The following is a 26,316-nucleotide window of genomic DNA, read 5'->3' as shown; positions in this document are numbered from 1 at the left end:
GTGAGCATCTTGAACGGCATCCGGTGAAGGGAGCGGTTCAGCACGCGCAAGTCCAGGATTGGCCGTAACCCACCGGTTTTCTTGGGGACAATGAAGTAGGGGCTGTAGAAGCCGGACCTCATCTCGGCTGGAGGGACAGTCTCGATTGCACCCTTCGCCAGCAGGGTGGCAATCTCTGCTCTCATGATAGGGGCATTGCCACCGACCAAAGTGGAGCGGACTCCCCTGAAGCGGGGAGGAGACCGTGCAAACTGAATCGCATAGCCGAGCCTGACGGTACGCGCGATCCAGTGGGACAGACGGGGAAGCTCTAGCCAGGCTCCCAGGAACTGAACCAACGGGATCATGCGAGCCACAGGCGTCCCCCCGGAGGGGCAGCGAGGCGGAGTAACTGGCCCAGATGTGGAGGGCATAGCGGCCCGGAGAGGGGGCACAGTTAGCAACCGCACCCTGGCAGAGGGGGCCAGGGGAGGACCAGGCTGGTCGTCCCGCGGGGGCCTGCTCTGCCAGGGGTCTGGCGACAGAGGGGGACAGGGGCGAAGCGGTCCGTGGACGGCACGCCGTGTCAACCGCCTCTGGGACAGAGGGGGGCGAGGAGAGCACGGCTTGTGGGCGGCGCTCTGTGTCGCCCGAGAACTCTGTGAGCTCAGGGAAGAGGGGATTGTTTCTGTCTTTAACCACATTAGGGTGCTGCCCACCCGTGGGTGAGCAGCGGGGAGTGGAGAACAAAAGATTCTCCCCCGGCCCTCCACCGGGGGAAGGAGTGGTCCTGCTACCACCTCCTGAGAAACAATCATCATCCCTGAGCAGCCCGTCTCAGGAGCGCCGCTTGGCCCGGCGTTTAGCGGGGGGCGGGGCAGGAGAGGGCTGTGGCGCCTTCTTACGGCTTCCTCCGCGACCGGCCCTGGGTGGAGGCTGCTGCGTGGTCCGGGCGGGAGGGGCGGGAGCCGCAGGAGGGCGCCCTCGGCGGGAAACAGGTCGAGGCGTCTGCCCGGCCGGCAAGGTGGAGGCAGCAGCGGGCCGGCGGGGCAGAATGTGTTTGATGGCCTCGGTCTGTTTCTGGGCAGTTGAAAACTGTTGGGCAAAGTCTTCAACTGCACCGCCGAAGAGGCCGGCCTGGGACAAGGGGGCGTTAAGCAGACGGGTCCGCTCAGCGTCCCGCATGTCAGCCAGGTTCAGCCACAGATGTCGCTCCTGGACCACAGCTGTGGACATCACCAAACCCAGGGAGCGCGCGGTAACCTTCGTCGCCCGGAGAGCAAGGTCGGTCGCGGCGCGCAGCTCATCAAAGAGCCCTGGGTTTGTCCTACCCTCGTGCATGTCTCTGAGCATCTGGGCCTGGTAGACCTGCAGAGTGGCCATAGCATGCAGTGAAGCAGCCGCCTGTCCCGCCGCTCTGTAAGACTTCGCCACCAGGGTCGACGAAAATCTACAGGCTTTGGATGGGTGCTTAGGCTCGCCCCGAGAAGAAGCACTCTGAGGACATAGTTGCATGGCAACAGAGCGTTCAACCGGGGGAAGCCCAGTGTACCCACGGGCAGCTGCCTCATCGAGGGGAGGAAAGGCGGATGAGACCAGCGAGCGGTCCCGAGAAGACAGGGGGGTCTTCCAGGACTTTGAGATCTCATCATGCACATCCGGGAAGAAAGGTATTGGGGTTTGCCGAGGACGAGGGTCGGCGGCCTTACCCAAAAACCAATCGTCCAGCCGCGAGCGCTCAGGACAGGGTGGAGGCCTCCACTCAAGTCCGATGCTCGCGGCTGCCCGGGAAAGCATGGCCGTCATCTCCGGATCAGACTCGAGCACAGCCGTATGCACACCGGAAGGTGGCAGCTGTGACGAGCCCTCACTTCCAGAAGAGTCAAACCCGCCAAGTGATGCTGCAACAGACATGGCATCTTCCTCTGTAGCTTCAACTGAAGCACGCGGGCCACCAGAGGGTAGACCCGCGGGAATCAGCAGTTCACTAGCGGGCACCGTCATTGAAGAGGGGGGCTGGGGTCGCGGACACATAGTCGGCGCCTTGTTCCAGACCGTAACCCTCAGATCACCCTGGCCACCAGCCGCAGGACGGGGGGTGGATGAGGGGACTCTCACTCTTGCGAGTTCACCGAGTCTCGACCGTAATGACGCGATGGTCATGTTCCCACAGAGAGAACATGAGTCATCCACGAGCGCTGCTCTAGCATGATCAATGCCCAAACATACTATGCAACGCTCGTGCCCATCAGAGTCCGATACCAATCTGCCGCAACCAGAAGTACACGGGCGAGACATCTTTAAAAAGACGTGCCACGTTTAAGCTCTTTTAGTGAGAGAAAACTCAAGTGTTGAAGCACCCGGGGAGAAACGCACCGACTGGCAGACCACTGCAACAGATCAACAGGAAGCACGCTCTCGCCGTAGATCGCCGTCACACCAACACTCGAGGTACTCGTTTGTAAAGCTGACAATTCAGAGATGGCTTGTGGAGAGAAGAATACACTTGGCTCCGAAGCGAAAAACATATCTGCTTGCTGCCGGCTTCCTCCTTTTATACCCACGAGGTGGGGCGGAGTTACGCCATGCAAATTCCGCAGACCCATGGCATTTCTTTGCCATTGGCTCGTTTTGTAATACTCGAAGTTGATAGGCTTTCTAAGCGAAACCCCATTCGTCGTCATCCGACGTAACTCGGAGTGACAACGAAAGGGAACAGGACATTTTTGGGTGTAATTGTTTGTCTGGAGCTAGTGTGCTATCTCTTGCTTGTATATACTCTTGTGAAATTTATGCATTTCTATGTCAACACTATCAATACTGATAAGAACTGCAGCAGTCAGGTGGTACAAGTAAGAGCTCTCTTTGTAAGTTGTGTATGTTCATTATTATTATTGTAATGTTATGTGGTTTGAAACATGAGGTAGTTTAACGGCGTCTCGTGGCGCTTTGCAGACTCTGCTGTGTGTTCATGTGTTTTGAAGGACGAGTGGCTTTGGAGACGCTCTGAAGGGTGTGTGGTATCTCATGCTTTCAAAGCTAGCTTGCTATCCCTTATGGAACAAAAATATATGGGAATATACTGCAAAATATAATGCGATATACAGTAGCTCATAATACATTTCCATAAATGGGAAACTAGTGCTTATATTATTCAATATACTGCAATATATGCATTGACCATGTATGGCTATAATATTAATACATATCAAATATTTATAAATGAATACAAATAGCATTAGATGTAATATTCACAAAGTTTTATCCCTTTCCGTTACCCTATAAATGTTAATGTATCTTCATATATACACACACACATTCATGGAATGAGTTACAACAGATTTATAGTTCCCAGCAGGCTTTGCATCTGACTGTTAAAGGAGAGTACATGTTAAAATTAAATGTTATGTAATGTTTTGCTCAATATTAATATGGGGGGAGATCTGTTAGTGTTTAATGTTCTATTAGTTTGGAATTGTAAAGGTTTTCTGGTATGTCTGAGTTTTTGGGGTTACAATTGTGCTGAAGAGTAGAGCCTGTGGTTCGGTTGACGATTGGTCGAGCAGCATTAAGACTTTAAATATTATTTACTATATTTAAAAAGTAATGACTGTTCACTCATCAGCACAGTGATAGTCTCTTGGCTAAACACTTTAGCACATGCATGTTGTGTGCTTGTACTTTTGTTAACTAGCTTGAAATTATGAAACATTTATAATATAAATATTTAAAAAAATATATTACATTATTTCTCTTGTCTATATATATGTGTTTATGCTGCATGAGTAAATATATCTAAAATATATTACACAAGAAGTAACATATCTGATCACATATACATCGATATATTATGTATGGTTTTACTGAATATAAAATGACATACATTATGAGATATTAGTAAATATATTGTCACATATTTTTATTATATGAATAGCGGCCATTCCTTATGTATTATTCTATTATTATGTACACTCACCTACAGGATTATTAGGAACACCATACTAACACTGTGTTTGACCCCCTTTCGCCTTCAGAACTGCCTTAATTCTACGTGGCATTGATTCAACAAGGTGCTGAAAGCATTCTTTAGAAATGTTGGCCCATATTGATAGGATAGCATCTTGCAGTTGATGGAGATTTGTGGGATGCATATCCAGGGCACGAAGCTCCCGTTCCACCACATCCCAAAGATGCTCTATTGGGTTGAGATCTGGTGACTGTGGGGGCCATTTTAGTACAGTGAACTCATTGTCATGTTCAAGAAACCAATTTGAAATGATTCGAGCTTTGTGACATGGTGCATTATCCTGCTGGAAGTAGCCATCTGAGGATGGACATGGTCAGAAACAATGCTGAGGGTAGGCTGTGGCATTTAAACGATGCCCAATTGGCACTAAAGAAACAATGCTCAGGTAGGCCGTGGCATTTAAACGATGCCCGATTGGCACTAAGGGGCCTAAAGTGTGCCAAGAAAACATCCCCCACACCATTACACCACCACCACCAGCCTGCACAGTGGTAACAAGGCATGATGGATCCAAGTTCTCATTCTGTTTACGCCAAATTCTGACTCAACCATCTGAAACAGAAATCGAGACTCATCAGACCAGGCAACATTTTTCCAGTCTTCAACTGTCCAATTTTGGTGAGCTCGTGCAAATTGTATCCTCTTTTTCCTATTTGTAGTGGAGATGAGTGGTACCCGGTGGGGTCTTCTGCTGTTGTAGCCCATCCGCCTCAAGGTTATGCGTGTTGTGGCTTCACAAATGCTTTGCTGCATACCTCGGTTGTAACGAGTGGTTATTTCAGTCAAAGTTGCTCTTCTATCAGCTTGAATCAGTCGGCCCATTCTCCTCTGACCTCTAGCATCAACAAGGCATTTTTGCCCACAGGACTGCCGCATACTGGATGTTTTTCTCTTTTCACACCATTCTTTGTAAACCCTAGAAATGGTTGTGCGTGAAAATCCCAGTAACTGAGCAGATTGTGAAATACTCAGACCGGCCCGTCTGGCACCAACAACCATACCACGCTCAAAATTGCTTAAATCACCTTTCTTTCCCATTCTGACATTCAGTTTGGAGTTCAGGAGATTGTCTTGACCAGGACCACACCCCTAAATGCATTGAAGCAACTGCCATGTGATTGGTTGATTAGATAATTGCATTAATCAGAAATTAAACGGGTGTTCCTAATAATCCTTTAGGTGAGTGTATATTGTAATATATTATATTTTCAAATATACTGTTGAACCATTTAATATTGATCATTCATATATAGGGAAATACGTTTTCTTTTCATAAGGTATTGCTAGGCTCTCCACAATTGCCTACTCCACCTTTATGGCCCTGATACAACAAGCAGACAGTCAGTCAACTGTAAACGAGTCACAAGTCATTTAATTAGTGCTGTTGATTACTGCTATTTGTGTTGTGCACTTGAATGACCATCAACAGAGTTGCTGTCTTTGTAGAGCATTGCAAATAAGTCGCTTATGAGTTTCCTTTTCGGGTAGGATGCTGCCTTAGAAGGTGTTTAGAGAGAGCTAGGTAGACAGCTTCCTAGGTTTGAAGTGCTTATGTTTCTTTAACACATTATTATTATCGTTGTCTGTAAATAGATGAAACCAGCCCACCCAAGGATAAGGGCACATGGAGGAAGGGCATCCCTGGACTGATGAGAAAGCCGTTTGAGAAGAAACCGTCTCCAGGAGTCACATTTGGAGTAAGACTAGATGACTGTCCTCCTGCTCAGAACAACAGAGTAAGACCACACAAAAAAAACTTCCTCTCTCTTTCTCTTGCTGTTTCACTCAGCATTGTTGATGTCAATGACATCCTAAAACTGTCCTTTGTGAAAATGAAATACTCTTTAGCATACTATAATAATATATTTTAAATGAATATACTTAAGTGTGAACTTAATGCAATGTTTTGAAAACTTTCCATAATTGCATGTTAATTGCAAGTAAATTTGTATTATAGTTTGAATTTATATTAAATACCATTAGCTGAATTTTAGAGAGCATTTTTAAGTGCATCTTTATATGCAATTTCAGAATTATATTGCCACTGAAATATGGTTAAAATGTACTGCCAAATGTACTGACAAGCATTTATGGTAAAGTAAAATATACTTTAATTACATTTCTATTTAAACTTTTTTGTAATTAAAATTAGCAATTTAGTACTTTTAAAATATATGAACTTTAAATGTAATATAGAATAACTACTGTTATAATCAAGCACTTTACATGTGCTTTAGTATTTTAGTCAACACATCAAATACTTTTTTAAATGTGACAATTGATTAAAACAATGATTTAAAATATACTTTGACATTATAAGAGATCAATTTTTGAAAGTGTACTTAACCTTTAGCCATTAAAAAGTGCATTCTCTTAAAGTACACTTAAGTGAGCTTTCCTTTCGTTAATATAATATCTCCAAGTACAGTTTTTTTTATACATTTAAGATTTGAAGTACACTTCAAGTGCACATTCAGTACAATTAAACTTTTTTTTTTACAAGTGAGTGAGCTCTCTGCCATTGTGATATTTTTAGCTGTTGGTGTTTAATAATGTTTAAAGAGTAATTGTTTACTTAAGTGTGTGGGATGAACATAATTGCATTTGGAAACTGATATGTTTTTCATACTGCTGATTTTGGAGTCATATTTGTCTATGTAAGCAGCACACTCTCATATGGCGTGCAGTCTCGGAGGTTTATATTGCCTTGCAGGTATTTGACTGAACTTTGTTTGTTTTAGTTTGTTCCTCTGATAGTTGAAGTGTGCTGTAACCTGGTGGAAGAAAGAGGACTGGAATACACAGGCATATACAGAGTGCCAGGAAATAATTCTGCCATCTCCATCATGCAGGAAGAGCTCAATCACAAGGGCATGGGTGACATTGATATTCAGGATGATGTTAGTGTATATTTATGTCTCTGTCTAGTTCAAGTGTCTAACATTTTCTCTGCTTTTTGCTTGAGGTCCTTCTTCCTCTTCTTCTTCTTTTTTTTTAATACATTCTCTATTCTTGGACAGAAATGGAAGGACTTGAATGTGATCAGCAGTTTACTCAAATCCTTCTTCAGGAAACTTCCCGAACCCCTCTTCACTAATGGTAAAAGTCTTGGAATTCCCTTGCTTGAGGATCTTTATGACTCATATTGTATTTATATATTTTTCTCTTGCTCAACATTAATTGTAAAGTTTGCCATCTAGTGGCTGTGAGTGAAATAGGCATGCGACCTTAACACCTGACCTGTCACAGCTAAAATAATGTTCCTTCATGACCTCTATAGATAGGTATGCAGACTTTATTGATGCCAACAGAATAGATGATCCTGTAGAGAGACTCAAAGTGCTCAAGAGACTGGTAAGCAGCAGTTTGCCTCAGTAACAACATTTATTTTCAGTGATAATAATCTCCCTGTATGTTATGGAAGCCCTGAATAAACCTCTCATTCTTCAGCTTCACGAGTTGCCTGATCATCATTATGAAACACTGAAGTTCCTCTCGGCACATCTCAAAACTGTGGCTGATAATTCCGAAAAAAACAAGGTAAAACTATTTCGCGATGTACACAGAATGTGTGCCTCTGTTCAAAAACAGAATGGAGAAGAACACATAATACAGGGCTCCTGAGACATTGCAAGCTTTTTGCCAGATTTTCAGTGATGGAGATATTTACTTTCAAGCTCTTTTTTTAGGTAAAGCATGAAAATACATTTTATGCATGAAAAAAAGATATTCAAAAGTGGTGGAACTTGATTTTTTATGGACCAAAAATGTATCGGAAAGGATAGCTGAAAATTAAAAGGGCTTTTGGTGACATCAACGAAAAAGGGTTACTGTACATCATACACAATAAGACCAGGACAGATACGGAACAAGAATGCACGTGAACACTCTCTTTGTTTTTCATATACAGTATGAAAAGGGAGAAATGTCTCATTTTGCTCATTTATCATTGTGTCAGATGGAGCCACGTAATCTGGCCATTGTGTTCGGCCCAACACTAGTGAGAACATCTGAAGACAATATGACTCACATGGTGACACACATGCCAGACCAATACAAGATTGTAGAAACGCTCATTCAGCATGTGAGTTCTTCATTCTTCTCGTGTGAAAAGAAAGTAACTTTTATATGTCTTGTTTTTGACCATTGGTGAAACATTTCTGAAAGAAGTCTGGTGTTTTCTCTTGCAGTACGACTGGTTCTTCACTGAGGAGGGTGATAAGGAGCCTACGGTGTGTATTAGTACAGATGCTTTCTTTATTCCACTATTTCTTTTATTAGTTGTTTTTTTTTTAAATCCTTTTTCAGATGTGCTTGCTGAGGTAGGCATTATGAGCTGTGTTTCCACTGTCGGGCCAAAAGCAAGTGTGCTAGTGCGTGCCTGGGCAAGTCGCATTTCCACTGTCACTTCCGGGGCTTGATCGGGCCTCGTCGGTGCTTCATTGTCAACACCAATGCTTTTTTCAAATGTTTTCATATCAGGATAGCAGCTAACCTCGTTATTAAAGACATTTAAAAAAAAAATTATCTCAAAACTCACTTCAGACACCAGCAAATATGTGAAATACCTTCCAATTCATACTTTGCACGTGACGTCACAAGTACTGGCTGGCGGGCAAGAATGTCGTTCTCTAGCAACGAAACCCAGTAAACTAATCAAGGATCTTGCCAGGACGTCGCCAGTTTTAATATACAAAAGTTGGTGTTTTGAGGTGTAAACGACATGCCAGATAGTTGTTGTGCGATTGGATGCACTATTATTCAGCATAATCGGGTTAAGAACGTGCATGTAAACGCGCTCATTCTCTGAAAGTGAAGGTAGAAACGGACTGAACTTTCAGCATCTGTCGCTGCATCTGTCGCTGTCGCGAACAAAAGACTGTTTTTAGGCCTATATCATTTTAGTGATATTATAAATATTTAGTAATTGTATTGTTTTTAGTGTTATCAGTGTCATTAAACGTTTTGTTAATGTGCTATGGAAACAAAATAGCCTCACTATATAATTAATTGTAGTATTGGAAATTTCCAAGGCTGTAATTCCCCTGGCTGGCCACTGTTTGTCGCCATTTTGTCAGCGTTTGTTGCCCGCCAGTTATCCATGGTAGTCACGTGACTGCAAAGTGTGAATTGTGATCCAATCGGGATTCTGACCACAGTATGAGGCAAAAATATATATGCGGTGCTAAAAGCTACTTATTCATTGCCATAATATAAATACACATATGATTATAGAAAATACCTGAGACTGCTTGAAGAACTTAGACAAAGCATATTATGATTATAATCGTGTATTTATTTGGTTTCATGTTTCATCTGTCTCTTTCCTCTGCTTTTGTTGATACCGGATTTTTGCATCTGTGTATGTCTTAAATTACGTAACTCATAAAACTCACAACTCCTGTTTTCTGCTCGTGAGCTCCCTCTGCTGCTCTGACTGAAGGATAACAGTGTAGAGAGATGGGAGAGATCACTCAAACATCCTCAGAACGCATCATTTCATGGATGATGATATACAGTTTGATTCAGCCCTGGCTCGCACTGGCCCAACAGTGGAAAATAGATTTGAGCAAACCCCTAACCCTGAGTAACTCTTAAAGGCCCCCTGAAATCTAAATTTAAGTTTTTTAGCTTTTAGTATGAATATGTTAACTTTAAGTTAATGAAGAAGCTGGTGTGTTCAAAAGCAAAGACAATATTTGCATTTAGGAGATATAAGCATTCAAAACTAAAGGCTGATTTATACTTCTGCGTAGGACCAAGTCAGAGCCTCTACGCTGTAGGCTACGCGTTGGTTTTCATTTATACTTCTGCGTCGTTGACGCACAATTACACTTGCAGAGGGAGCATGTGAAACCCGAGAGAGGGTTTCTAGCAGACCAATCACAGTGCTTGCGGTCCGCGTTACATTTTTGTTAGGTGCACGTCAGGGTACGCCGAAGGGTACGCCTTTTACACACAGCCTACGGCGTAGCTATGGCGTGAGTTCGACGCAGAAGTATAAAATGGGCAGTTGCTAAAACGCTCGAGTTTTATTCCATTTTCCAATTGGTTAAGTATGAAATGGCTAGAATCTATTCACACCTCTACTATTGAATCCAACGTATCATCAGCGCTCGGATTTCGCTTCCATCGTGCTGTCAAGTACGACTTGCACTCTGTGAGGTAAACTAAACACTATTGGCTATTTGAAAAGGGGGAGGAGCCATTCAATATGTCCTGCACGTTCCAAGGCACTTCAGTGGACCTTTAAACTTTGCAGTGTATCTCTGGATGTGCTCTTTTGAGCAAGTAGCACCTAGCATCCACCCAGAACTCCTACACTAAAAATCACCCAAAACACCCTACATCACCCTATTCATTTTCTTCCGAAAGTGTAAAAACTAGTTTCTCCTTGTGCTTTCATTACTTTGTCTAAGCTATTGCAACTCTTCAGTGAATGGTTCTTTCTGTGTGTCTACTCAGACTACAGTCCAGGAGGAGAGTGCTGTGGAGTCTCAGCCTGTGCCTAACATCGACCACCTGCTGACCAACATCGGCCGGACAGGCACCTCTCCCGGGGAAGTGTCAGGTAACATGTGTCCTCTGTTGGACCCTCTCTGCCACGGGTTCACCTTTTACACCCCACTGCAAAGTATAACTATGTCTAAAACTAAAACAAAACGGCTACAATAATGTTTAAACTTTCTTTTTAATATTGATGAAAACTGCTTTGCTTTCCTGAGAACAGAAGCAGCTTCTCTATGTTTTTTAACAAAAGCTGTGCTATGGCTTAATTACAATGCCTGTGCGAGTTTGTTAGGCAACATGTTATAAATGGTTTGCCTACATTAGCTTGCTTGGTGCGATCTTGAGTTATTTGGTTATGATTTGTTTCCTCTCCATCCTTTAGCTAATTTAATTTGTCAATTTGGAAACTTTCTGACTTAATCCCATTTCTGTTTTGTGAATCTCACAAAACATGTCAAAAACTGTCATGTTTCACTTAAAAATAAGTGAAAAAAAAATATATATATATATATATATATATATATATTTATTTATTTCGCACAAGGAAAATTAATTTTTAACATTTAAGATTGTTTTGCATCCATGACAATTAAGAATATTCAGAAGCATTAATGTAATGAGAATTTTGGAAGAAAATGTAAAACAACCCTAATGGTCTCTGAATAGGCTACTATATGCAAAATAAAAATGTATTTTTAATTTTGGGGAGAAATATGACTGTTTCAGTGAGATTCAACCATTTAGTGTGTATGTCTCTTTTTCTACGTGTCCAAACTCCACTGGGTCATCTCTGTAATTCTGCTGACTTCTGCACTAACACGTCATGTTCTTTCTCCAAGAGAGAACAAAGTAACAGCCAAGGCCAAACCGCAGAGCACGCTTGTCAATCTCTGATCCCTCTGTCCCTAGTGCCCCTCTGTCGCGTGTCCTAAAGGCTTTCCCAGCATTCACACATACTGATCTTGACACAGGCCAAGTGGGCGGAGTCTATCACACCGTGATGTCACTGATGGGCTCAATAGTTTCCGTGATGGGCAGCTGGAACTGTAGGAAGAGGGAGGACTGCTGCCCGCAGTGTAGCTGCCTAGTCTGCCGACACCCTCGCATTTTATGACGTGGGCGACTGAGAAAAGAGAGCAAAAAAGTGCAAAGGGAAAGCGCATCAGAAGTGTTGGGTTCTGTGGGGCGTGAGTGGTTTGTGAGTTTACCTGGCGTAGAGCAGTGCTGCTGTCTCAAAGGCTCTTCGCCGTCTCTCGCCCCCCTCTCTCTCTCTCTCTCTCTCTCTCTCTCTAAACGCTGGCCAAACGGAGAGGCAGCATGGTAATGCTACTCGGCTCTGAATATCACTCGGTCATACCATTTGTCACCACCAAGGGGTGTTCAGGGGGGCTCGGCTGGACACTGAAGAAATAAGCCTCCAAAAATTTGTAGTCTTTGCCGTGGAAAATGAAATGGGAGCAAAGACATCAGTGAATCCATTTTTTGAACTTTTCCTTGCTGGCATTCTGTCTTCCCATAGTGTCATCTTTTCTGCGTAGCTAGCCCCTCTCTGACCCCTGTCACTTCTTACCTTGGTTCATGCCGTGAGTGTCTCGTCTTCATTGCGGTCACGACAGCACACAATAGACCAGAATCAACACTATCATTAAACAACCAACCCCCCTTGTCTATCGCCTCAATTAATGTAGATTTTTAACAATCATTTTTAATAATTTCTGCATCATGCACATAGTACTTGAGTGTAAAGGGTTGTAGATTTAATTGGTGAAATGCAAAATTTCCCACTTAAAATAATATGTCTGGCTTAAAGCAAGTAAAGCTATCGACAGCATCTGAGACATGCAGAAAATAAGTTTGACTTGTCTGTAAAATTGTACTGTAATGCACTTAGAATGGAAGTCTAAGGGGGAATGGTTGAAAGGTATGTGAAACTTGTATTTTTGTTAAAGCTATTATGTGTTATTCAAGTTGTAAAGCTGTCTAAATGGGCCTTTATCAGTTGGATTACTGTTATATACAGAAAAAACTTCTGGTTATGTGTCATTATACATGTTAACATGACCAAGATGTAGGGTACAGTAGGTTCAATAAATATCCATATATTATGTAAATAGCCAGAAGGTCTATATTAAGTATATATATATATATATATACACACGTGTATATTTTAAAGTTTACAGGGTTACTGGTAATGCATTTTTACTTAAAGACGAGTCAAAATTATTTTCTGTGATAATTGACACAGAATGACAAAGATGAGTTTAACTTGTATTGATTACTTTAAATTCTAGGTGTCTTCTACTTAAAATATACATAGAATTAAAAAATGGTCTAGTTTCTTCTTATCATTGAGATAATCAAGGTTCTGTATAACTGCTTTCAAGGATCTCAGTATGTCAGAATCAGATGTTCCTATAGATCATATAATAAATATCACTCAATGATATCCGTCACTGACACTTTCTGCAAGACCGTTATCATTTCATCTGTGCTCTGTGGTGTTGTGTCACTCTCCATGCATCCTATTAGTTGCACTTATTCCTTCATAAAGAGGTTCATCAAGTTCATCTGATCTCTTTTGCAACCACAAAAATTCCTTTCCTGCCAGATTCATGTTACTATATTGTTTGTGTTTGCTCGATGGTCCTACTCGTGAAAGATTGCTCCCTACTGGTGAATATATATCTGAGCGTTCCAACAAAACATCGCTCACTTGTTTGTCTGCATGCACGCCTGCTCACCATACCTCTCTTTCCTTGTTTGCCGCGCTCTCCTCGTCATGCACAACCTTTCTTAATGCATACGTTTCTCTCATCACCTTCTCTCTGTATATCAGTTTGTTTGAGATCAGTTTGAGGACATGCACAAGCCACTAACCATGTGTTATATTTATTTTTACTCCACAGATTCACCAACCAGTGACTCCGCTAAATCTAAGGTGAGTTTGATTCCTGGACTGTGGCCAATTTTCTGATAAATCAGGTATAATGGGTGAGTGTAGTTCTTGCACCAGGCTGACACGCTCCACGACTCCCACTGTAGCACCCGAGAGCCAGTTGCCATCTTAAAGACATTGGACAGATGGATCAGAGGCCATTATGTCATGCTTTGAACATTGAACATGCATTCAGTATAACGGGGAAATTAATTGTTGCTAGAGCGTGCATTAAGCATTTCTGCCTAGGGGTGGAAATCGAGAACCATTTTTTAGAAAAGTATTAACCGAAGTAACAACTGAATTATCTTCATGACGTTCAGCTAAGTTTATTTATTTTATTTTTTTTGAATGTCAGACGCATAACATTCTATTTAATGAATCAGTCTCTCAAACTAATCTAAAACAGCATATATTCACTGTCATTTACTGAATTAATAACTGGATTAATAAGACTGGCATTCACTGAATAAAGTCATCACTTTGTCAAACAAGTATTATTGCTATGTGAAGTTGTCCATATGACAATATTTAGTATGTATTTTCTAATAGGAAGATAACGATTGGACAGACTTGTAATAAACTACATTTAAAAGCTAGAAAATATTTAGCGAAATTATTAGTTTTTGTTTAGTATTTTTACAATACTAAACAAAAAACAAATATAATATAAAAAAAATACAGTATATTGTACATTGTAGTACTTCCTCATAAGTACTAGAAGAACCATTTAATGGATTCCGATTCCCATTCCCTTTTTTGTCATCTGGCTCCAGCTTTATTTTCAAATGCAACCCATGCAGCTTTTTCCATGTGTCATTGCTGTTGGTGTTGCGGGTGCTGCTCATGCTATGTGGCTGTTCTGAAAAAGAAGCCTCATTTGGAGTTCTGTAACTGTCTCTAATGTTTCTCTCTATGTTCGGTCCTTCAACCTCTGATTTGTGCTGCTATCAGAGAAGCAGGTGGAGTACTCTGGGTTTAGCTACCTGCAAGGGCAGCGGTTGGGCTTTTTATTCCATGTTTTCTCGCTAGGCCACAGTGCTTTATGGCTCATTGGATTACAAGGTTGTTTTGTTTTCCTTGTGACTGAATCGGTCACTTATTCTTTCTCTTTGTGTCCAGGGCTCCTGGGGATCAGGGAAGGACCACTGCAGCCGCGAGTTCCTTCAGCCACGAGTCTCCTCCATCTTTGCTGCAGCCAACCGCAAACGAAAGAAGCACAAGGAGAAGCTGCAACCCAGCAGCTCTGATGACGACCTTGATATTGTGTTCACCAAGAACCCAACTCAAAAGCAGAATCACCAAAGCCAGGAGGAGGAGGAAGGCAGGTCCAGCCCATGCGGAAAATCACTTGCAGGAGACAACAGCATGAATGCAGAGTCCACCCCAAAGAACAAGAAGGAGCACAGGAACTCTTTCTTTATGAAAGACAAACCCTCTTCAACTCTCTCCCCCTTGCCCAAGCTCTCATGTTCACCTGGTGTCATCCGCCGCACCTCTGGTCCACCCAAATCATCCGTCTCGGATCCTTCTTCACAGTTAGATGACACCACCTCAGACTTAGGCACCATGAGCTCTGGAGCCTCCGGTCCCAGAACCAGACCTCGGAAATGGGGCACAACAACACCCCCGGCCCCTGAGTTATTACTAGTTTATGGGGGGGCTTCAGTGACTGCAGAAGTGAGCTCTATTACCTCAGACTACTCAACCACTTCCTCAACCACCTTCCTGACGGGAATAGAATCCATCACATTGAGCCCAGAGGTGCAGTCTGTGACTGAAAGCCGTGGAGGAGACGAGGCAGATGATGAGCGCAGTGAGCTCATCAGTGAGGGACGACCAATGGAAACGGACAGCGAGAGTGACTTCCCAATGTTTAGCCCTGGCATCGCCAGACTAGACATACCAACCACGGAAGATAGTGGAAACACCACACCCAAACTAGCTTGCCGCTTGCTACCCTCCCATAAACTGATAGAATGTGACTCTCTGTCTAGGAGGCGATCCCTGCGACAAAAGACGGACAGCGATTCATCTGTGGAGGCAGGAGCTGGTGGCGGGGTCAGCAAGAATGAATCAAATAGACTGTCTCGAGTTCTGGAAGTGATGAAGAGAGGCCGTTCCACCAGCAGCCTGACTGCCCCATTGCGAACTGAATCGGACAGAGTTGAGCCAGCATGGCATCTTAAAATCACAGAGAGACTCAAGTTTCGTCTACGCGCCTCCGCTGATGATATGTTCGGTGTTGGCACGCAGAAAGCCCGCTCTACAGAGACGCGTAGTAAGAAGAAGAGCATCCGGCGACGCCATACTTTGGGTGGACAGCGGGATTTTGCTGAACTGGATGTCATTCATGACTGGAGGGAACAGGGTGGGGTGGACCAAGGTGCCGAACTGTCCGCTGTGGAGCGCCTTAAACCCAAGTGCGACTCTCAAGACTTGTCTATCCGTAACTGGATTGCTTGTGAGCATCGTCGAACCAGTCGAGAGCTGGAAGGTCAAGTTGGGATAAGTACAACAGACGGAGATACCCATGCAGGTGTGCAAAGTGCTGAGCAACTTACTCCTTCTGCCTCTCCATGTCCTCAATCCAGCTCTGAACAAGTAAACGGAGGCACATCAAAGGGCAAATCTAAAAACAGCCTGAATTCTGGAGCTGATGCTCATCCACAGAAATTGTCAGGAGCCCAAGTGGTGCGCTCACGATTCTACCAATATCTTTAAAAGAAAATAATCATCTGCATGTGTGTAAGTGTGTCATAATGTGTGTAAAGGCCTGTTCAAACCAAGATGAATGTTTGGTGTGAAAATTGGGTGCGATAAACATTTTCATTTAAATAAACAGCATCTGTTCAGACTGACACAAACTGTTATTGCATCTGTTCAGACCGATGTGAACATTTGCATGCTGTCAGTGTGACAGAATTCTTACACGGGGTTATAATCTCTTTTCAACTGCACTTCAAAGAAAACTGGGCAACCATTAAGATTTGCGCTTTTGGTCACATTTCTAGAGCCGCTGCTTTTAGATAAAACTACGGCTTGGTGGTGCTCACAAAGAGACTATTTTGCTAAACGGCTGTGAATAGCAGAAAAAGAATCCAAAACCAGGTCTCTTGTCTCTGTTTGATAAGCATCATAGCAAATACAAATATCTAAATGGCTGTTTAAAATCATGTAAATACTGTTTAAATTTCTTTCCTCGTGACAAGCGGGTGTCAGATTCTGATAGTTGCGCAGCGTTTTATGTACCTGGGTCACCGGGGTATTTCCGCTTTTCTATAAGCGCCCCCTACTGTCAGATTACTTTTTTATTTAACCTGCCATTTTTATGTATGGGTATAAAGAAGCCAAACATGTGAAAATCAAGATTTTCTATCAATTTTCATGCCAAACATGCACATTGGTGTGATCAGGCCTTAAAAATGAATGAATGTACTTAGAGCTAAGGTTACTCCACCTTTATTTTCGATCCCCCTGTCCTTTTTTTCAACAAAGTATCTATAAATATGAATATATATTATAAATATAAATTGTATATATCTATATGTATAGGCTTATAAAAAAGTAACTGGAGTAATTTTAACAATTTTGAGTTATCTGACTCTATTTTTTTTGGATCAGTACTGGAGACCTTTTCTTGAAAGCTAGTAATATATGCATGACGGTGAAGTGGCCTGATATTCAGAGGCTGTACAATACCAATGTTTACCTACAGCCTCTGCTGCTGCGACAGCACAATTTTTGGACAGACAGGCATTTACGAAACTGAAGGATACTGATATCAAAGGAAAAGAAAAGGCATCTTGTCCAAGATTAGGACAAAAAAGAAAACTCCTGATGTTACTCATATGAAGAATGTAATATGCTTGCCGTTATATTGACTAACACGTAAATTGCTTGTTGCAGTTTTCATTAGTGAAAAAATGTAAATAATGTCTGTACTTGAAGTATTTTGTTTTTTATTCTGAAGGTTAGCCCTGATATGGGCTGTTTTCTGAGCTGTGTGCTGTGGAAACCACTTTTACAGTGCATCATAACAGCCAGACATAAATGTGGAAGAAGAATGAAATGTTTTTATATTTCTACAGGATTAAAGTAAGTGCTAAACCGAAAGCGCCAGAGCCTGAACATCTGTAGCAGTACCAGGCTTACTTTGGTTATCATGTTAAACCATTTGAAATGCAAACTACAAACTGACAGCAAATAAGTCGTTAAATTACAAGGAATTTTTGTTTTGTTTTGTTTTATTTACAAAAAAGTGCCTCTCAACTGGTTCTGGTGACAGGAAAGGTGCCATTTCTTAATTTTGTTTGTTAATATGGAATGTGTATTGTGAATGAATGACTGAATTTTATCAGAAAAAAAATAAGAAGAAAAATAAATTTTTATACAAAACGATGCAAAAGCAGACCCTGCGCTTCCACTGCTTCTTCAGTCATAGTCTTAAGTCATTTTGTGCTTTGCCACTGGATATGTCTTTACCCTGGTCTTTTATTGAGGCAATTACTTAAATGTGTATATTTCTTTGTGTATGTTACCTTTGTTAAAAAGTCACATATTTTGTCCGAGCTGACCAGTGTAGCCAGCATGTGATTCCTCGGAAGAGTATGCATGACCTCATACTTATGTTTGCAGATATCATCTTACCTCTGAATATTCATATGTGTGACTCCCAACTGCAAAGAAAACAAAAACACTGGAAATAAATTATCTTTGTCAGCGTCTTCTCATTGTCATTGGTAGTTTATATAACGTAGACTTTAGGTCTCGCAGTCATTTAGTTTGGACACAGTCCTGTTCTTCATTATTGTTGGTGTTTACCTAATTTACCTAAAAAAACTGTTCCAATTTCACTTTATTCTTTAAGTTTTGTAAAGAAGTTCATTAGTATCCACCTCTTTCCTGGTTAGCGAATTTACCCATGATTCATAGCGGGTTTGAACCGGAAGCCGGTTGTCCTTTTCAGTTTCGAAGCTTTATTAAGATTAAGCGCCGCTTGCTCAGAACGCCGCAGTGATGTACTGGTTAGAAAATATGTGAAATAAGTAGGGCTGCCCCGTGCACGACTGAAGTTGGGTTAGAAGTTATGTATATGGGAGAGAATGCTAAACCATAATGAGCGTTTTCGTAATATATTGCCTATTCTGCATCTCAACGCACGCATAAGCTTGCCACAAAAAAACCCCGGCAAAAGTAATGATTATGCATTAAACATTTGAATTGTTTATGAATAACTAGTGTTTTCTGTAAGTGTCGACTGCAAAGATAAATTTGATGATACTGACTCGCCATCTTCGCAGTAGTGAACGCGCCTATAGAGAGAAATGCACTTCATACGAATTAACCTATAGCTACATAAGCAGAGAGCAGCCCATTTCTGCTCGTTTTTAATTATTTTGTTTAAAAGTACACATTTCAAGCTTTCTTTAGATATACTTATCATGTATGTGAGGCAAGTTACTTATAGGCTACGCTGAGTTTCGTTGATTAATACGCGCTCCAGTTCACGCGCCCGCGCCTCCGTGTCCTGCAATGGCGCCACGGCCACCCCTGGCCGACTCCTGGCCACCCCAATGGCCAGTATAAATTTTAGTAGCATCGGTTATGCATTTCATAAATAAGTCAAAAATATTCTTTAGTAAAAGAAGACGGGGTATTATGTGTCGTGACGTGCTCTTTAAGTGCCATATGGTTACAGTATACTGCTACAGCAGCTTTTTGATGTGTCTTTGCCGCGTTTTGACAAGCAGGGATGCAAACAGCGCGCTTTTCGGCGCCTCCCGCTTTTTTCACGTCAGTTTGGGTGACAAAGTCTTCTGAAGTCATTCCATAGCTTAATGTGAGGGACAGAAGTCTATTTACATCATTAAAGTATACGGAAACTCGTTTTCCCTCCTCTGCGGCTGTCAATCATTCTCCATTCATATTCAAACAGCGCGCGCGCCTCTTGGATGCACGGTAAAACTCTCTCCAATATGATATATTCACATTATAATGCATGATCTGTAGATAAAAGGCTGTAGATTTGCATAAAATTACTTTATTTTGTTGGAGTTTGTTGCAGTTTTTAAACGGCACACGGTAGTGAGCAGTGTTGTGCCTGAACGCGTTCATTGAACGATAGTTCATGAACTCGTTCATATTTTGGGTGAACGTGAACTGCACATACTGTATTACTGCCTGATGAACGTTACTGTGAACTCGTTCATTCTGGTGTCTGTGAACAGCGCGCGCACAGTTTAACTTCATTCATTACGGTGCCAGATTTCTATAGAGCCTTCCAGGCGAAACCCCGGCTAAAACACACCGTAAACAGGCCTTAATATGTAGCGGAAAAAACACCCAATCTGGCAACACCAGCCGCCAGCGTCGCAAGGCCGCATGCGTCATCAACACAAAATGCAGCAAGGAGGATCGTTTGATCATTTAAACGGGTTTTATGACAAGGTCGGTGAGGATGGGAAAAATCTTACATTTCTGTTCAAACGTTGCCCACCGATAACATAATTGCTATCTCTAATTCATGGGTTGTGGCAATCATTTTGAAAAATAATAGCTCGCAGCAACATATGGAAAAAAAGAACTATGAATGAACTAGTTAAAAATTTTAAAGTATGAACTGAACTGAACTAGTTCGTTTTAAAATTTGTGAACTGAACTTTAACTAGTTCATGTAGAAATTGAACTTTCCCAACACTGGTAGTGAGTCGTTTAAAACCCTTAAGCTGTATCAATATTTATTGATACAGCGCAGCGCTGCACACGGTGACTCCATGTTGCTTTGAGCACATCATTTTGCACCCGCGAATACACGCTGTGTGCGTGCTGTTTTTCATGTTATCATGGGTTTGCGCACTGAAATATTATTAAAAGCCAATATATTTTGTTATACCTAGCCTGCTCAATACATTTAAAATAAGCATAATTTAATTGTATATTATTTCTTTGTAGTGTATATGCACTTCTGAATTCTTGACATTAATATATAAATATAAAATTGTGAAATGTATGATTGCCTGATTGAATTTTATAAGAGAACTAATAGTAATTTGTTTCTATTAACATATTTAGATTTTATAAAATTACTGTGCACATTTTTTCAAGAATTACTTTTTGCTGCTGATTTATACACTCATTAAGTTTATTAAAAATTCATAATACATTTATGTAATATTTAAAGGTGTTAACTGTAATCTTACACTGCAAAATAATAACTTAAAAAGGATTAAATTCATCACAATTATGTAAGTATCTTGAAATATGCCGCGGGGCGAGGGCCCTTATATATATATATATATCATATCTGTATAATATATATCATTATATATAATATAATATATATTAGTAGGGCCCTACCAATATCATTAGTAACATTAAATATAACACAATAAACCCAAAGTATATCAGTAGGAGTTTCCTTAAGTTTTTCTGATAGTTTTCTACAGGCCGGTTTGCTACAACAGTAGAATAAAATTCTGAAATTATGGTTTATAGTTTTGGTGTGCCACCCCAAGATTTTAAGTGGCCCCATCTGGCCACCCCTATGAAAAATTTCTGGAGGCGCCACTGGTGTCCTGTAGCTATATCTACTTTTTGTGCTTCTTATTTATTATTCCAGGCAATTTGTTGATAAAACATTGATAAAAATGTAGATACATATTTATACTAAACGAAATTCACTTTAAAGAAAGGCTTTCTACAAAACAAAACTTGATAAGTGGTCAAAATCATGTCTGAGCCATTCCAAATGTTTTCCGATATATTGGGCATCTTATGATCATATCTGACTCATCTTGCGCTTCCCTTTTCATATAATCAACATAGATTAAATAAATTAAAAAAAAACATTATATTGTGAAACTTAAATATAAAACGTATGTTTAGTTTTTTTGTTTTTGTTTAACTTATGTTTAAGCGTCACACTGCTCCGCTTTGCTCATGTGCTCTGGTGTGTGGTCTATACATGCATGTGTGCGTGATGTGATGGAGGGGTGCGATTCTCGAATATTAATTGCATAATACCCAGAGATCTTCGAATATTATTTTTGCCTTAAAAATGCCCATCCCTACTGGTAACGTATTACACCTTTTTCGTTGGATGCTTCAGTTTTAGCGCAGAGCAGAACAAGGTGGATATGTACAATATTCTACTAAACTAAATTCAAGCATTTCCGCATAAGCCAAAAGATTGATGGAATCATAATATTGTTAAGATCATGAGAAACAAATTCAGAAAAGCGTGTCCAAACTCTTGACTGGTAGAGTAAATGCTTGCTTAATTTTTAATTAAACATTTTAACAAAGTGCTAAATGTTTGGTAACACTGCATTTTGATGGTCCCCAGACATTCGGTTGACTATAAGTAACTTTGCACCTACATGTCAATTAACTTGCCTTAAAGTATTAGTAGACAGTCGGCTCAATCTACTAACACTTTATTTTGATTCTCCCCCAATATACATTCTTTGCAACTACTTATTCTACTAACCCTAAGCCTACCCCTAACAGTCTACTTATACTCAACTAATACTCTAATGGGAGTTACTTGACAAGTAGGTGGAGCATAACTTATAATCAACAGAATGTATAAAGGGGACTATAAAAATAACATGTAACCAAGTGTTGTTCTCCTTCTGAACAGAAGAGGGCATTGTCCGATCATAGGTGCTTGAAAAAAAGGAATTAGTTTCTGTTTCAGAGCAGAATGGTCTAGGAAGGGCCTTTTTTCATTAGGAAAACGATCATAGTATGGAGCCTGGGAAGTCACCTGTAGGAGTAGCAAAAACAAGACCTTCAAATCCTTTCCCACAGTTGGCAATTCGTTACCTCAGTTTATAAACCACAGTCACAGATTCTTAAATTGTTCTCTTGGCTTAACAGATTATACCCACCGATAAATAAACGGTACCCACAAATTTCCAATCAGTGCTCTCAGATTTTTACACCGTACCTTCCTTTTTAAATCCGTAGCCTACCCACTGTTTCGCAATCCTTTTCCCATGCAAACTACTCAGATTTGTGGCCCGTCCCTCATTTTATAAAATCTAGTCTATCAACACAGAACAGAACAAGCTCCCAGTATTTTTGTATATTGTTTTATTGTGTATTATTAAGTTGAATACATCGACCTTAACTGCATTCTTTAATTCTAGGCTATATCATTTGTATTGCATGGTGACGGGGTGAAATAGGCAATGATTATTTTAAATTGGTGGTAAAACACGATTTCACTTTTCTAACTTTAGCTAGTGTGTAATGTTGCTGTTTGAGCATAAACAACATCTGCAAAGTTACAACTCTCAAAGTTCAAAGCAAAGGGAGATATTTGCTTTTAAAAAATTCTATTTCAGCAAACAGCCGGTTTTGGACTACACGACATTCCTCCGGGTTTGCTGTCGTCAGCAAATCCCATAATTTACATAAACCCCTCCACTGAGAATACTTAATAAGCGGGGCGAGGACATTTTATATTGCTGTTTAGGAGATGAGTTGTCGCAATGCCGTCGAAACGCTGCTGTTATTTTCATCCCGGTTGCAGTTCCACTTTGTTCAGCTTTTCTAGGGACGAGGGAGTTAGGGATCAATGGTTAAAATTTATTTTTAACTCGGTCCCTCATAAATGACCCAAATCTCGCTCTCTGTGCTGCACACGGAGGAAAGCTTCCACAATCTTCGCGAGCTCAATGCAGGATTCGCACATCGGTTTGTCCTGAAAGATGGAGCAGTTCCAACTTTAAAAACAGAAGCTTTTATTTACGGGCCACAACCTGTAAGTATGATTTATTTTTCGTCGATGTGTTTCCCTGTAATAGTTTGTATTGTTAATTGTACGTTGTAGCAAGGAAGTAAACAAATGACAACGCGAACTTGGAATTAGTATAAATTATTCTTTGATTAGAGCTTTTATGTTTATCTACATGCTTGTTTATCTACAGGCATGCTAAACATGGTTCTGTGTTTGATTTGGCAGCCGATGTTTAGTGTTCGTTTCGGGTTAATAGTTCTGTCGACAGATATTTGTCTAAAATTGTTCTAAAAATACGAAAGTAACGGTGCCATACAGTCAGAAACGATCACTATAGATCCGCAGTCTTTACTCCAAAAAATCTCTTTGAGGACTGTAGTATAATTTGTTAGAACAATTATATGAAATTCTTGTTTATGAAGCTTATTTTTTGTAATTCTATAATAATTAGTACAATTAAATAACAGCGTATCTAAAACGTAATGAGAGAACAACAAAAAACAAACCTTTCTGAAATTTCGTTTAACAGCCGTTCTTGAACAGGTTCTGCTCATCATCTTCACTAACGTTTCCCTGGGTCCGTTTTATTGACGCCATTGTTTATAATACACCAAAGCACAAAGTACCGGTAAAGGTACGGGGCGTGACGTTTCCGGGAGACGTGCACTAGAAGGTTAGTGAATCACAACACACTGGGCCAGCTAACCAATCTGAGCCCATTGCGTAGTTTTGAGGGACTGGCTTCATAGAACCAGGAAACCATCGGACCGCTTTTACAAGGAGGGGAAGAGCAGTGTAGAATACAGGTAAAATATATTAAAAATAATGCAATTTTTAAAAAAACGAAGCATGAACACGTTACAGTGCACCCCACAAACACAATCAAGCCTTCGAAAAAAATGCGTTTTACGACCTCTTTGAAGAGTAACTCAACCCCTGGTCAGAACCTGAGTCCACTGGCGATATTTGAAAAATGCTGGAAAAGTCTGCTTATGTCACGCAGTACCACAACATCCAATAGGAAAATTCAACTGCAGTAGCCACCGTTCAACCTGAAGAGGGCAGCACTCAGACGTTTTTACACCATATATTGTAGAATTAAAACACATTATACCCAAATGTCAAAAAATTTACTTGAATTAATGAACAGCATTAATAAAGCCCCCAGTCTTACAGATCATTAAATAAATAAAACAGTTGTTTTAGGGTTTAGTTACTCTTTAATAAAAAATATGTCCGTCATTATCCTTTCCATCTATTTAGGTATCTGTCAGTAGTTAAAAAACAATGAAGCACAAGATACATGAGTAGCGAACTTTATCCATCTTGTTTACTCAGCACTTCAGTTCATTACGTCATTACACAACACTTCAATAGTTCTGACTAGAGTCTACCACAACTAATTCACTTATGAGCACAACACTTTCCCCTTTTTAAAGAACAGAATATATCTGTTGCATCAGATCAGAGTTGCATCGACAATGGAGACACATCCACACATAGGCTAAGATCCAGAACGGCACATCAGATCTAAGCAGTGTTCTCAGTTGTTAGTGTGCATGGAAATGCAGTGAGATGGTTCTTTTTATCACTAAGAATATACGCGTATGTACCCTCCTCAAGTCTTTTGGTAACGTCAGAGGATCAGTAAACTTTCTGTCTCTTAGGAACATTCCGTACCCCTCACTTTATCCCCCTCCTGAAACAAGGAGTGTGAGCACCCGCGTAGCATCTGTGTACTTTTTCATTTTTTGTTGCAGACACGAAACCCTTTGGCAAACAGCCGTGTCAGTTAAAGTGTGCACAGGAGCAGATGTAGAAATTGATCACACGGTTGAATGTCTCTACAGCACCATTAGCTGCCGGTTAGTGGAGAGAGGAACAATGGTGATATATATTCCTTCCCCAATCCTTACAGAAAAGCAACGAAAGCAGCAGACATAAACTGAACACCGTTATCCGTAACTATACTGAATGGATTTCCATGGCGACTGATGACTGAAACAAAACCCCAGAATCTGTAGTGGCAGTAAAGGAGACCTCAGGCCATTTACTATAATAGTCCCTTAATGTAATAGCAACTCTGCAGTTGGATGCAGCAGTGTCAAATGGCCTGACTAGATCCACAGCCACTTTCTGCCATGGTCCATCTGGCAGCAGCACTGGCTGGAGAGGAGCAGGATGTGACTTGACAGTTTTGTCATTGAGCTGACACACGTGGCAGGAATGGACAGCATCATGAACTTGAACATCCATCCCTGGATGGGATAGAGATCACGAAAGGGTTGTTTGGTTCTCACATCTCCTTGATGTCATTTGTGATTTATGGAGACCAGCATAGATCGAAGAGCAGCAGATGTAATCAGCCACGAGCCTCAGAAGACGAGTTGTCCTTAACAGTTTGTAGTACAGAAAAAACACACCATCCAGTCCCTTGTGTGAAGGAGGCCAACCCTTAGAAATCTGTGTATGAAGTTTGGTTAGAGCAGGACAAGAAGCACATGCAGCATCTACATCATCAACAGGAGCTGGAGCAACAGCATTATCTGCAAGAGAAACAGGTAAGGGCAAACGTGACTGATAATCAACAGGGACATTTTGAATCGCCTGTACACGTGATTCATCAGAAAGAAGAACCTCCGCTGAAATAGTATAACCTAAGAACAGCAGGCAGGTTTGCCTGAAGTGACACTTGTCTTTAATGAGCTGCAAACCATCAGCTTCTAGTTGTTGTAAGACCACTTGAAGTGATTTGTCATGCATAGACATGTCGTGTCCGTAGATGAGAATATCGTCCAGGTAATTTTCAAATCTTTACAAGCCAGCCAGGATGATGGTTATCATCTTCTGAAATGCCGCAGGCGCTGAAACCAATATGTAAGGTGCATGACAAAACTGAGCATTCTGTTGTGAGTAATAAAAGTTGTGAGTTCACGACTGTCCTGTCCTGCAGTGGCATTTGGTAGTAAGCATAAGTCAGGCCGATGGTAGAGAAAACAATTGAACCTTTTAGAGCAGTAGTTCAACCATCTGTGGCAATGGAAAAGAGTCCATGACCACTGCTTTATTTGTCTCTCTGAGGTCAACGCACATCCTCTAATCCCTCTTGACTGTTTT

At 41.2% G+C, this 26,316-nt stretch overlaps 1 protein-coding gene across 6 annotated transcripts in view; it reads left to right on the top strand.

Annotated features, from left to right (window-relative positions):
• The window catches only part of arhgap21a (Rho GTPase activating protein 21a), a 110,786-nt gene extending 92,608 nt beyond the window's left edge, over positions 1-18,178 (top strand). For all 6 annotated transcript variants that reach the window (XM_077244228.1, XM_077244227.1, XM_077244226.1 and 3 more), the window contains 10 exons: positions 5,600-5,742; positions 6,748-6,906; positions 7,027-7,105; positions 7,287-7,360; positions 7,457-7,546; positions 7,965-8,090; positions 8,197-8,238; positions 10,472-10,577; positions 13,423-13,454; positions 14,574-18,178. In XM_077244228.1, coding sequence (XP_077100343.1) covers positions 5,600-5,742; positions 6,748-6,906; positions 7,027-7,105; positions 7,287-7,360; positions 7,457-7,546; positions 7,965-8,090; positions 8,197-8,238; positions 10,472-10,577; positions 13,423-13,454; positions 14,574-16,175 — 2,453 coding nt within the window. In that variant the 3' untranslated portion in view covers positions 16,176-18,178. The remainder of the gene's footprint in view (positions 1-5,599; positions 5,743-6,747; positions 6,907-7,026; positions 7,106-7,286; positions 7,361-7,456; positions 7,547-7,964; positions 8,091-8,196; positions 8,239-10,471; positions 10,578-13,422; positions 13,455-14,573) is intronic.
• Positions 18,179-26,316: the final 8,138 nt, after the last annotated feature.

Source organism: Siphateles boraxobius, unplaced genomic scaffold (genome assembly GCF_051911475.1).
Source record: "Siphateles boraxobius isolate OS27281-9 unplaced genomic scaffold, OSU_SipBor_1 26, whole genome shotgun sequence".
Lineage (NCBI taxonomy): Eukaryota > Metazoa > Chordata > Actinopteri > Cypriniformes > Leuciscidae > Siphateles > Siphateles boraxobius.
This window is presented reverse-complemented; position numbering and strand designations above follow the sequence as displayed.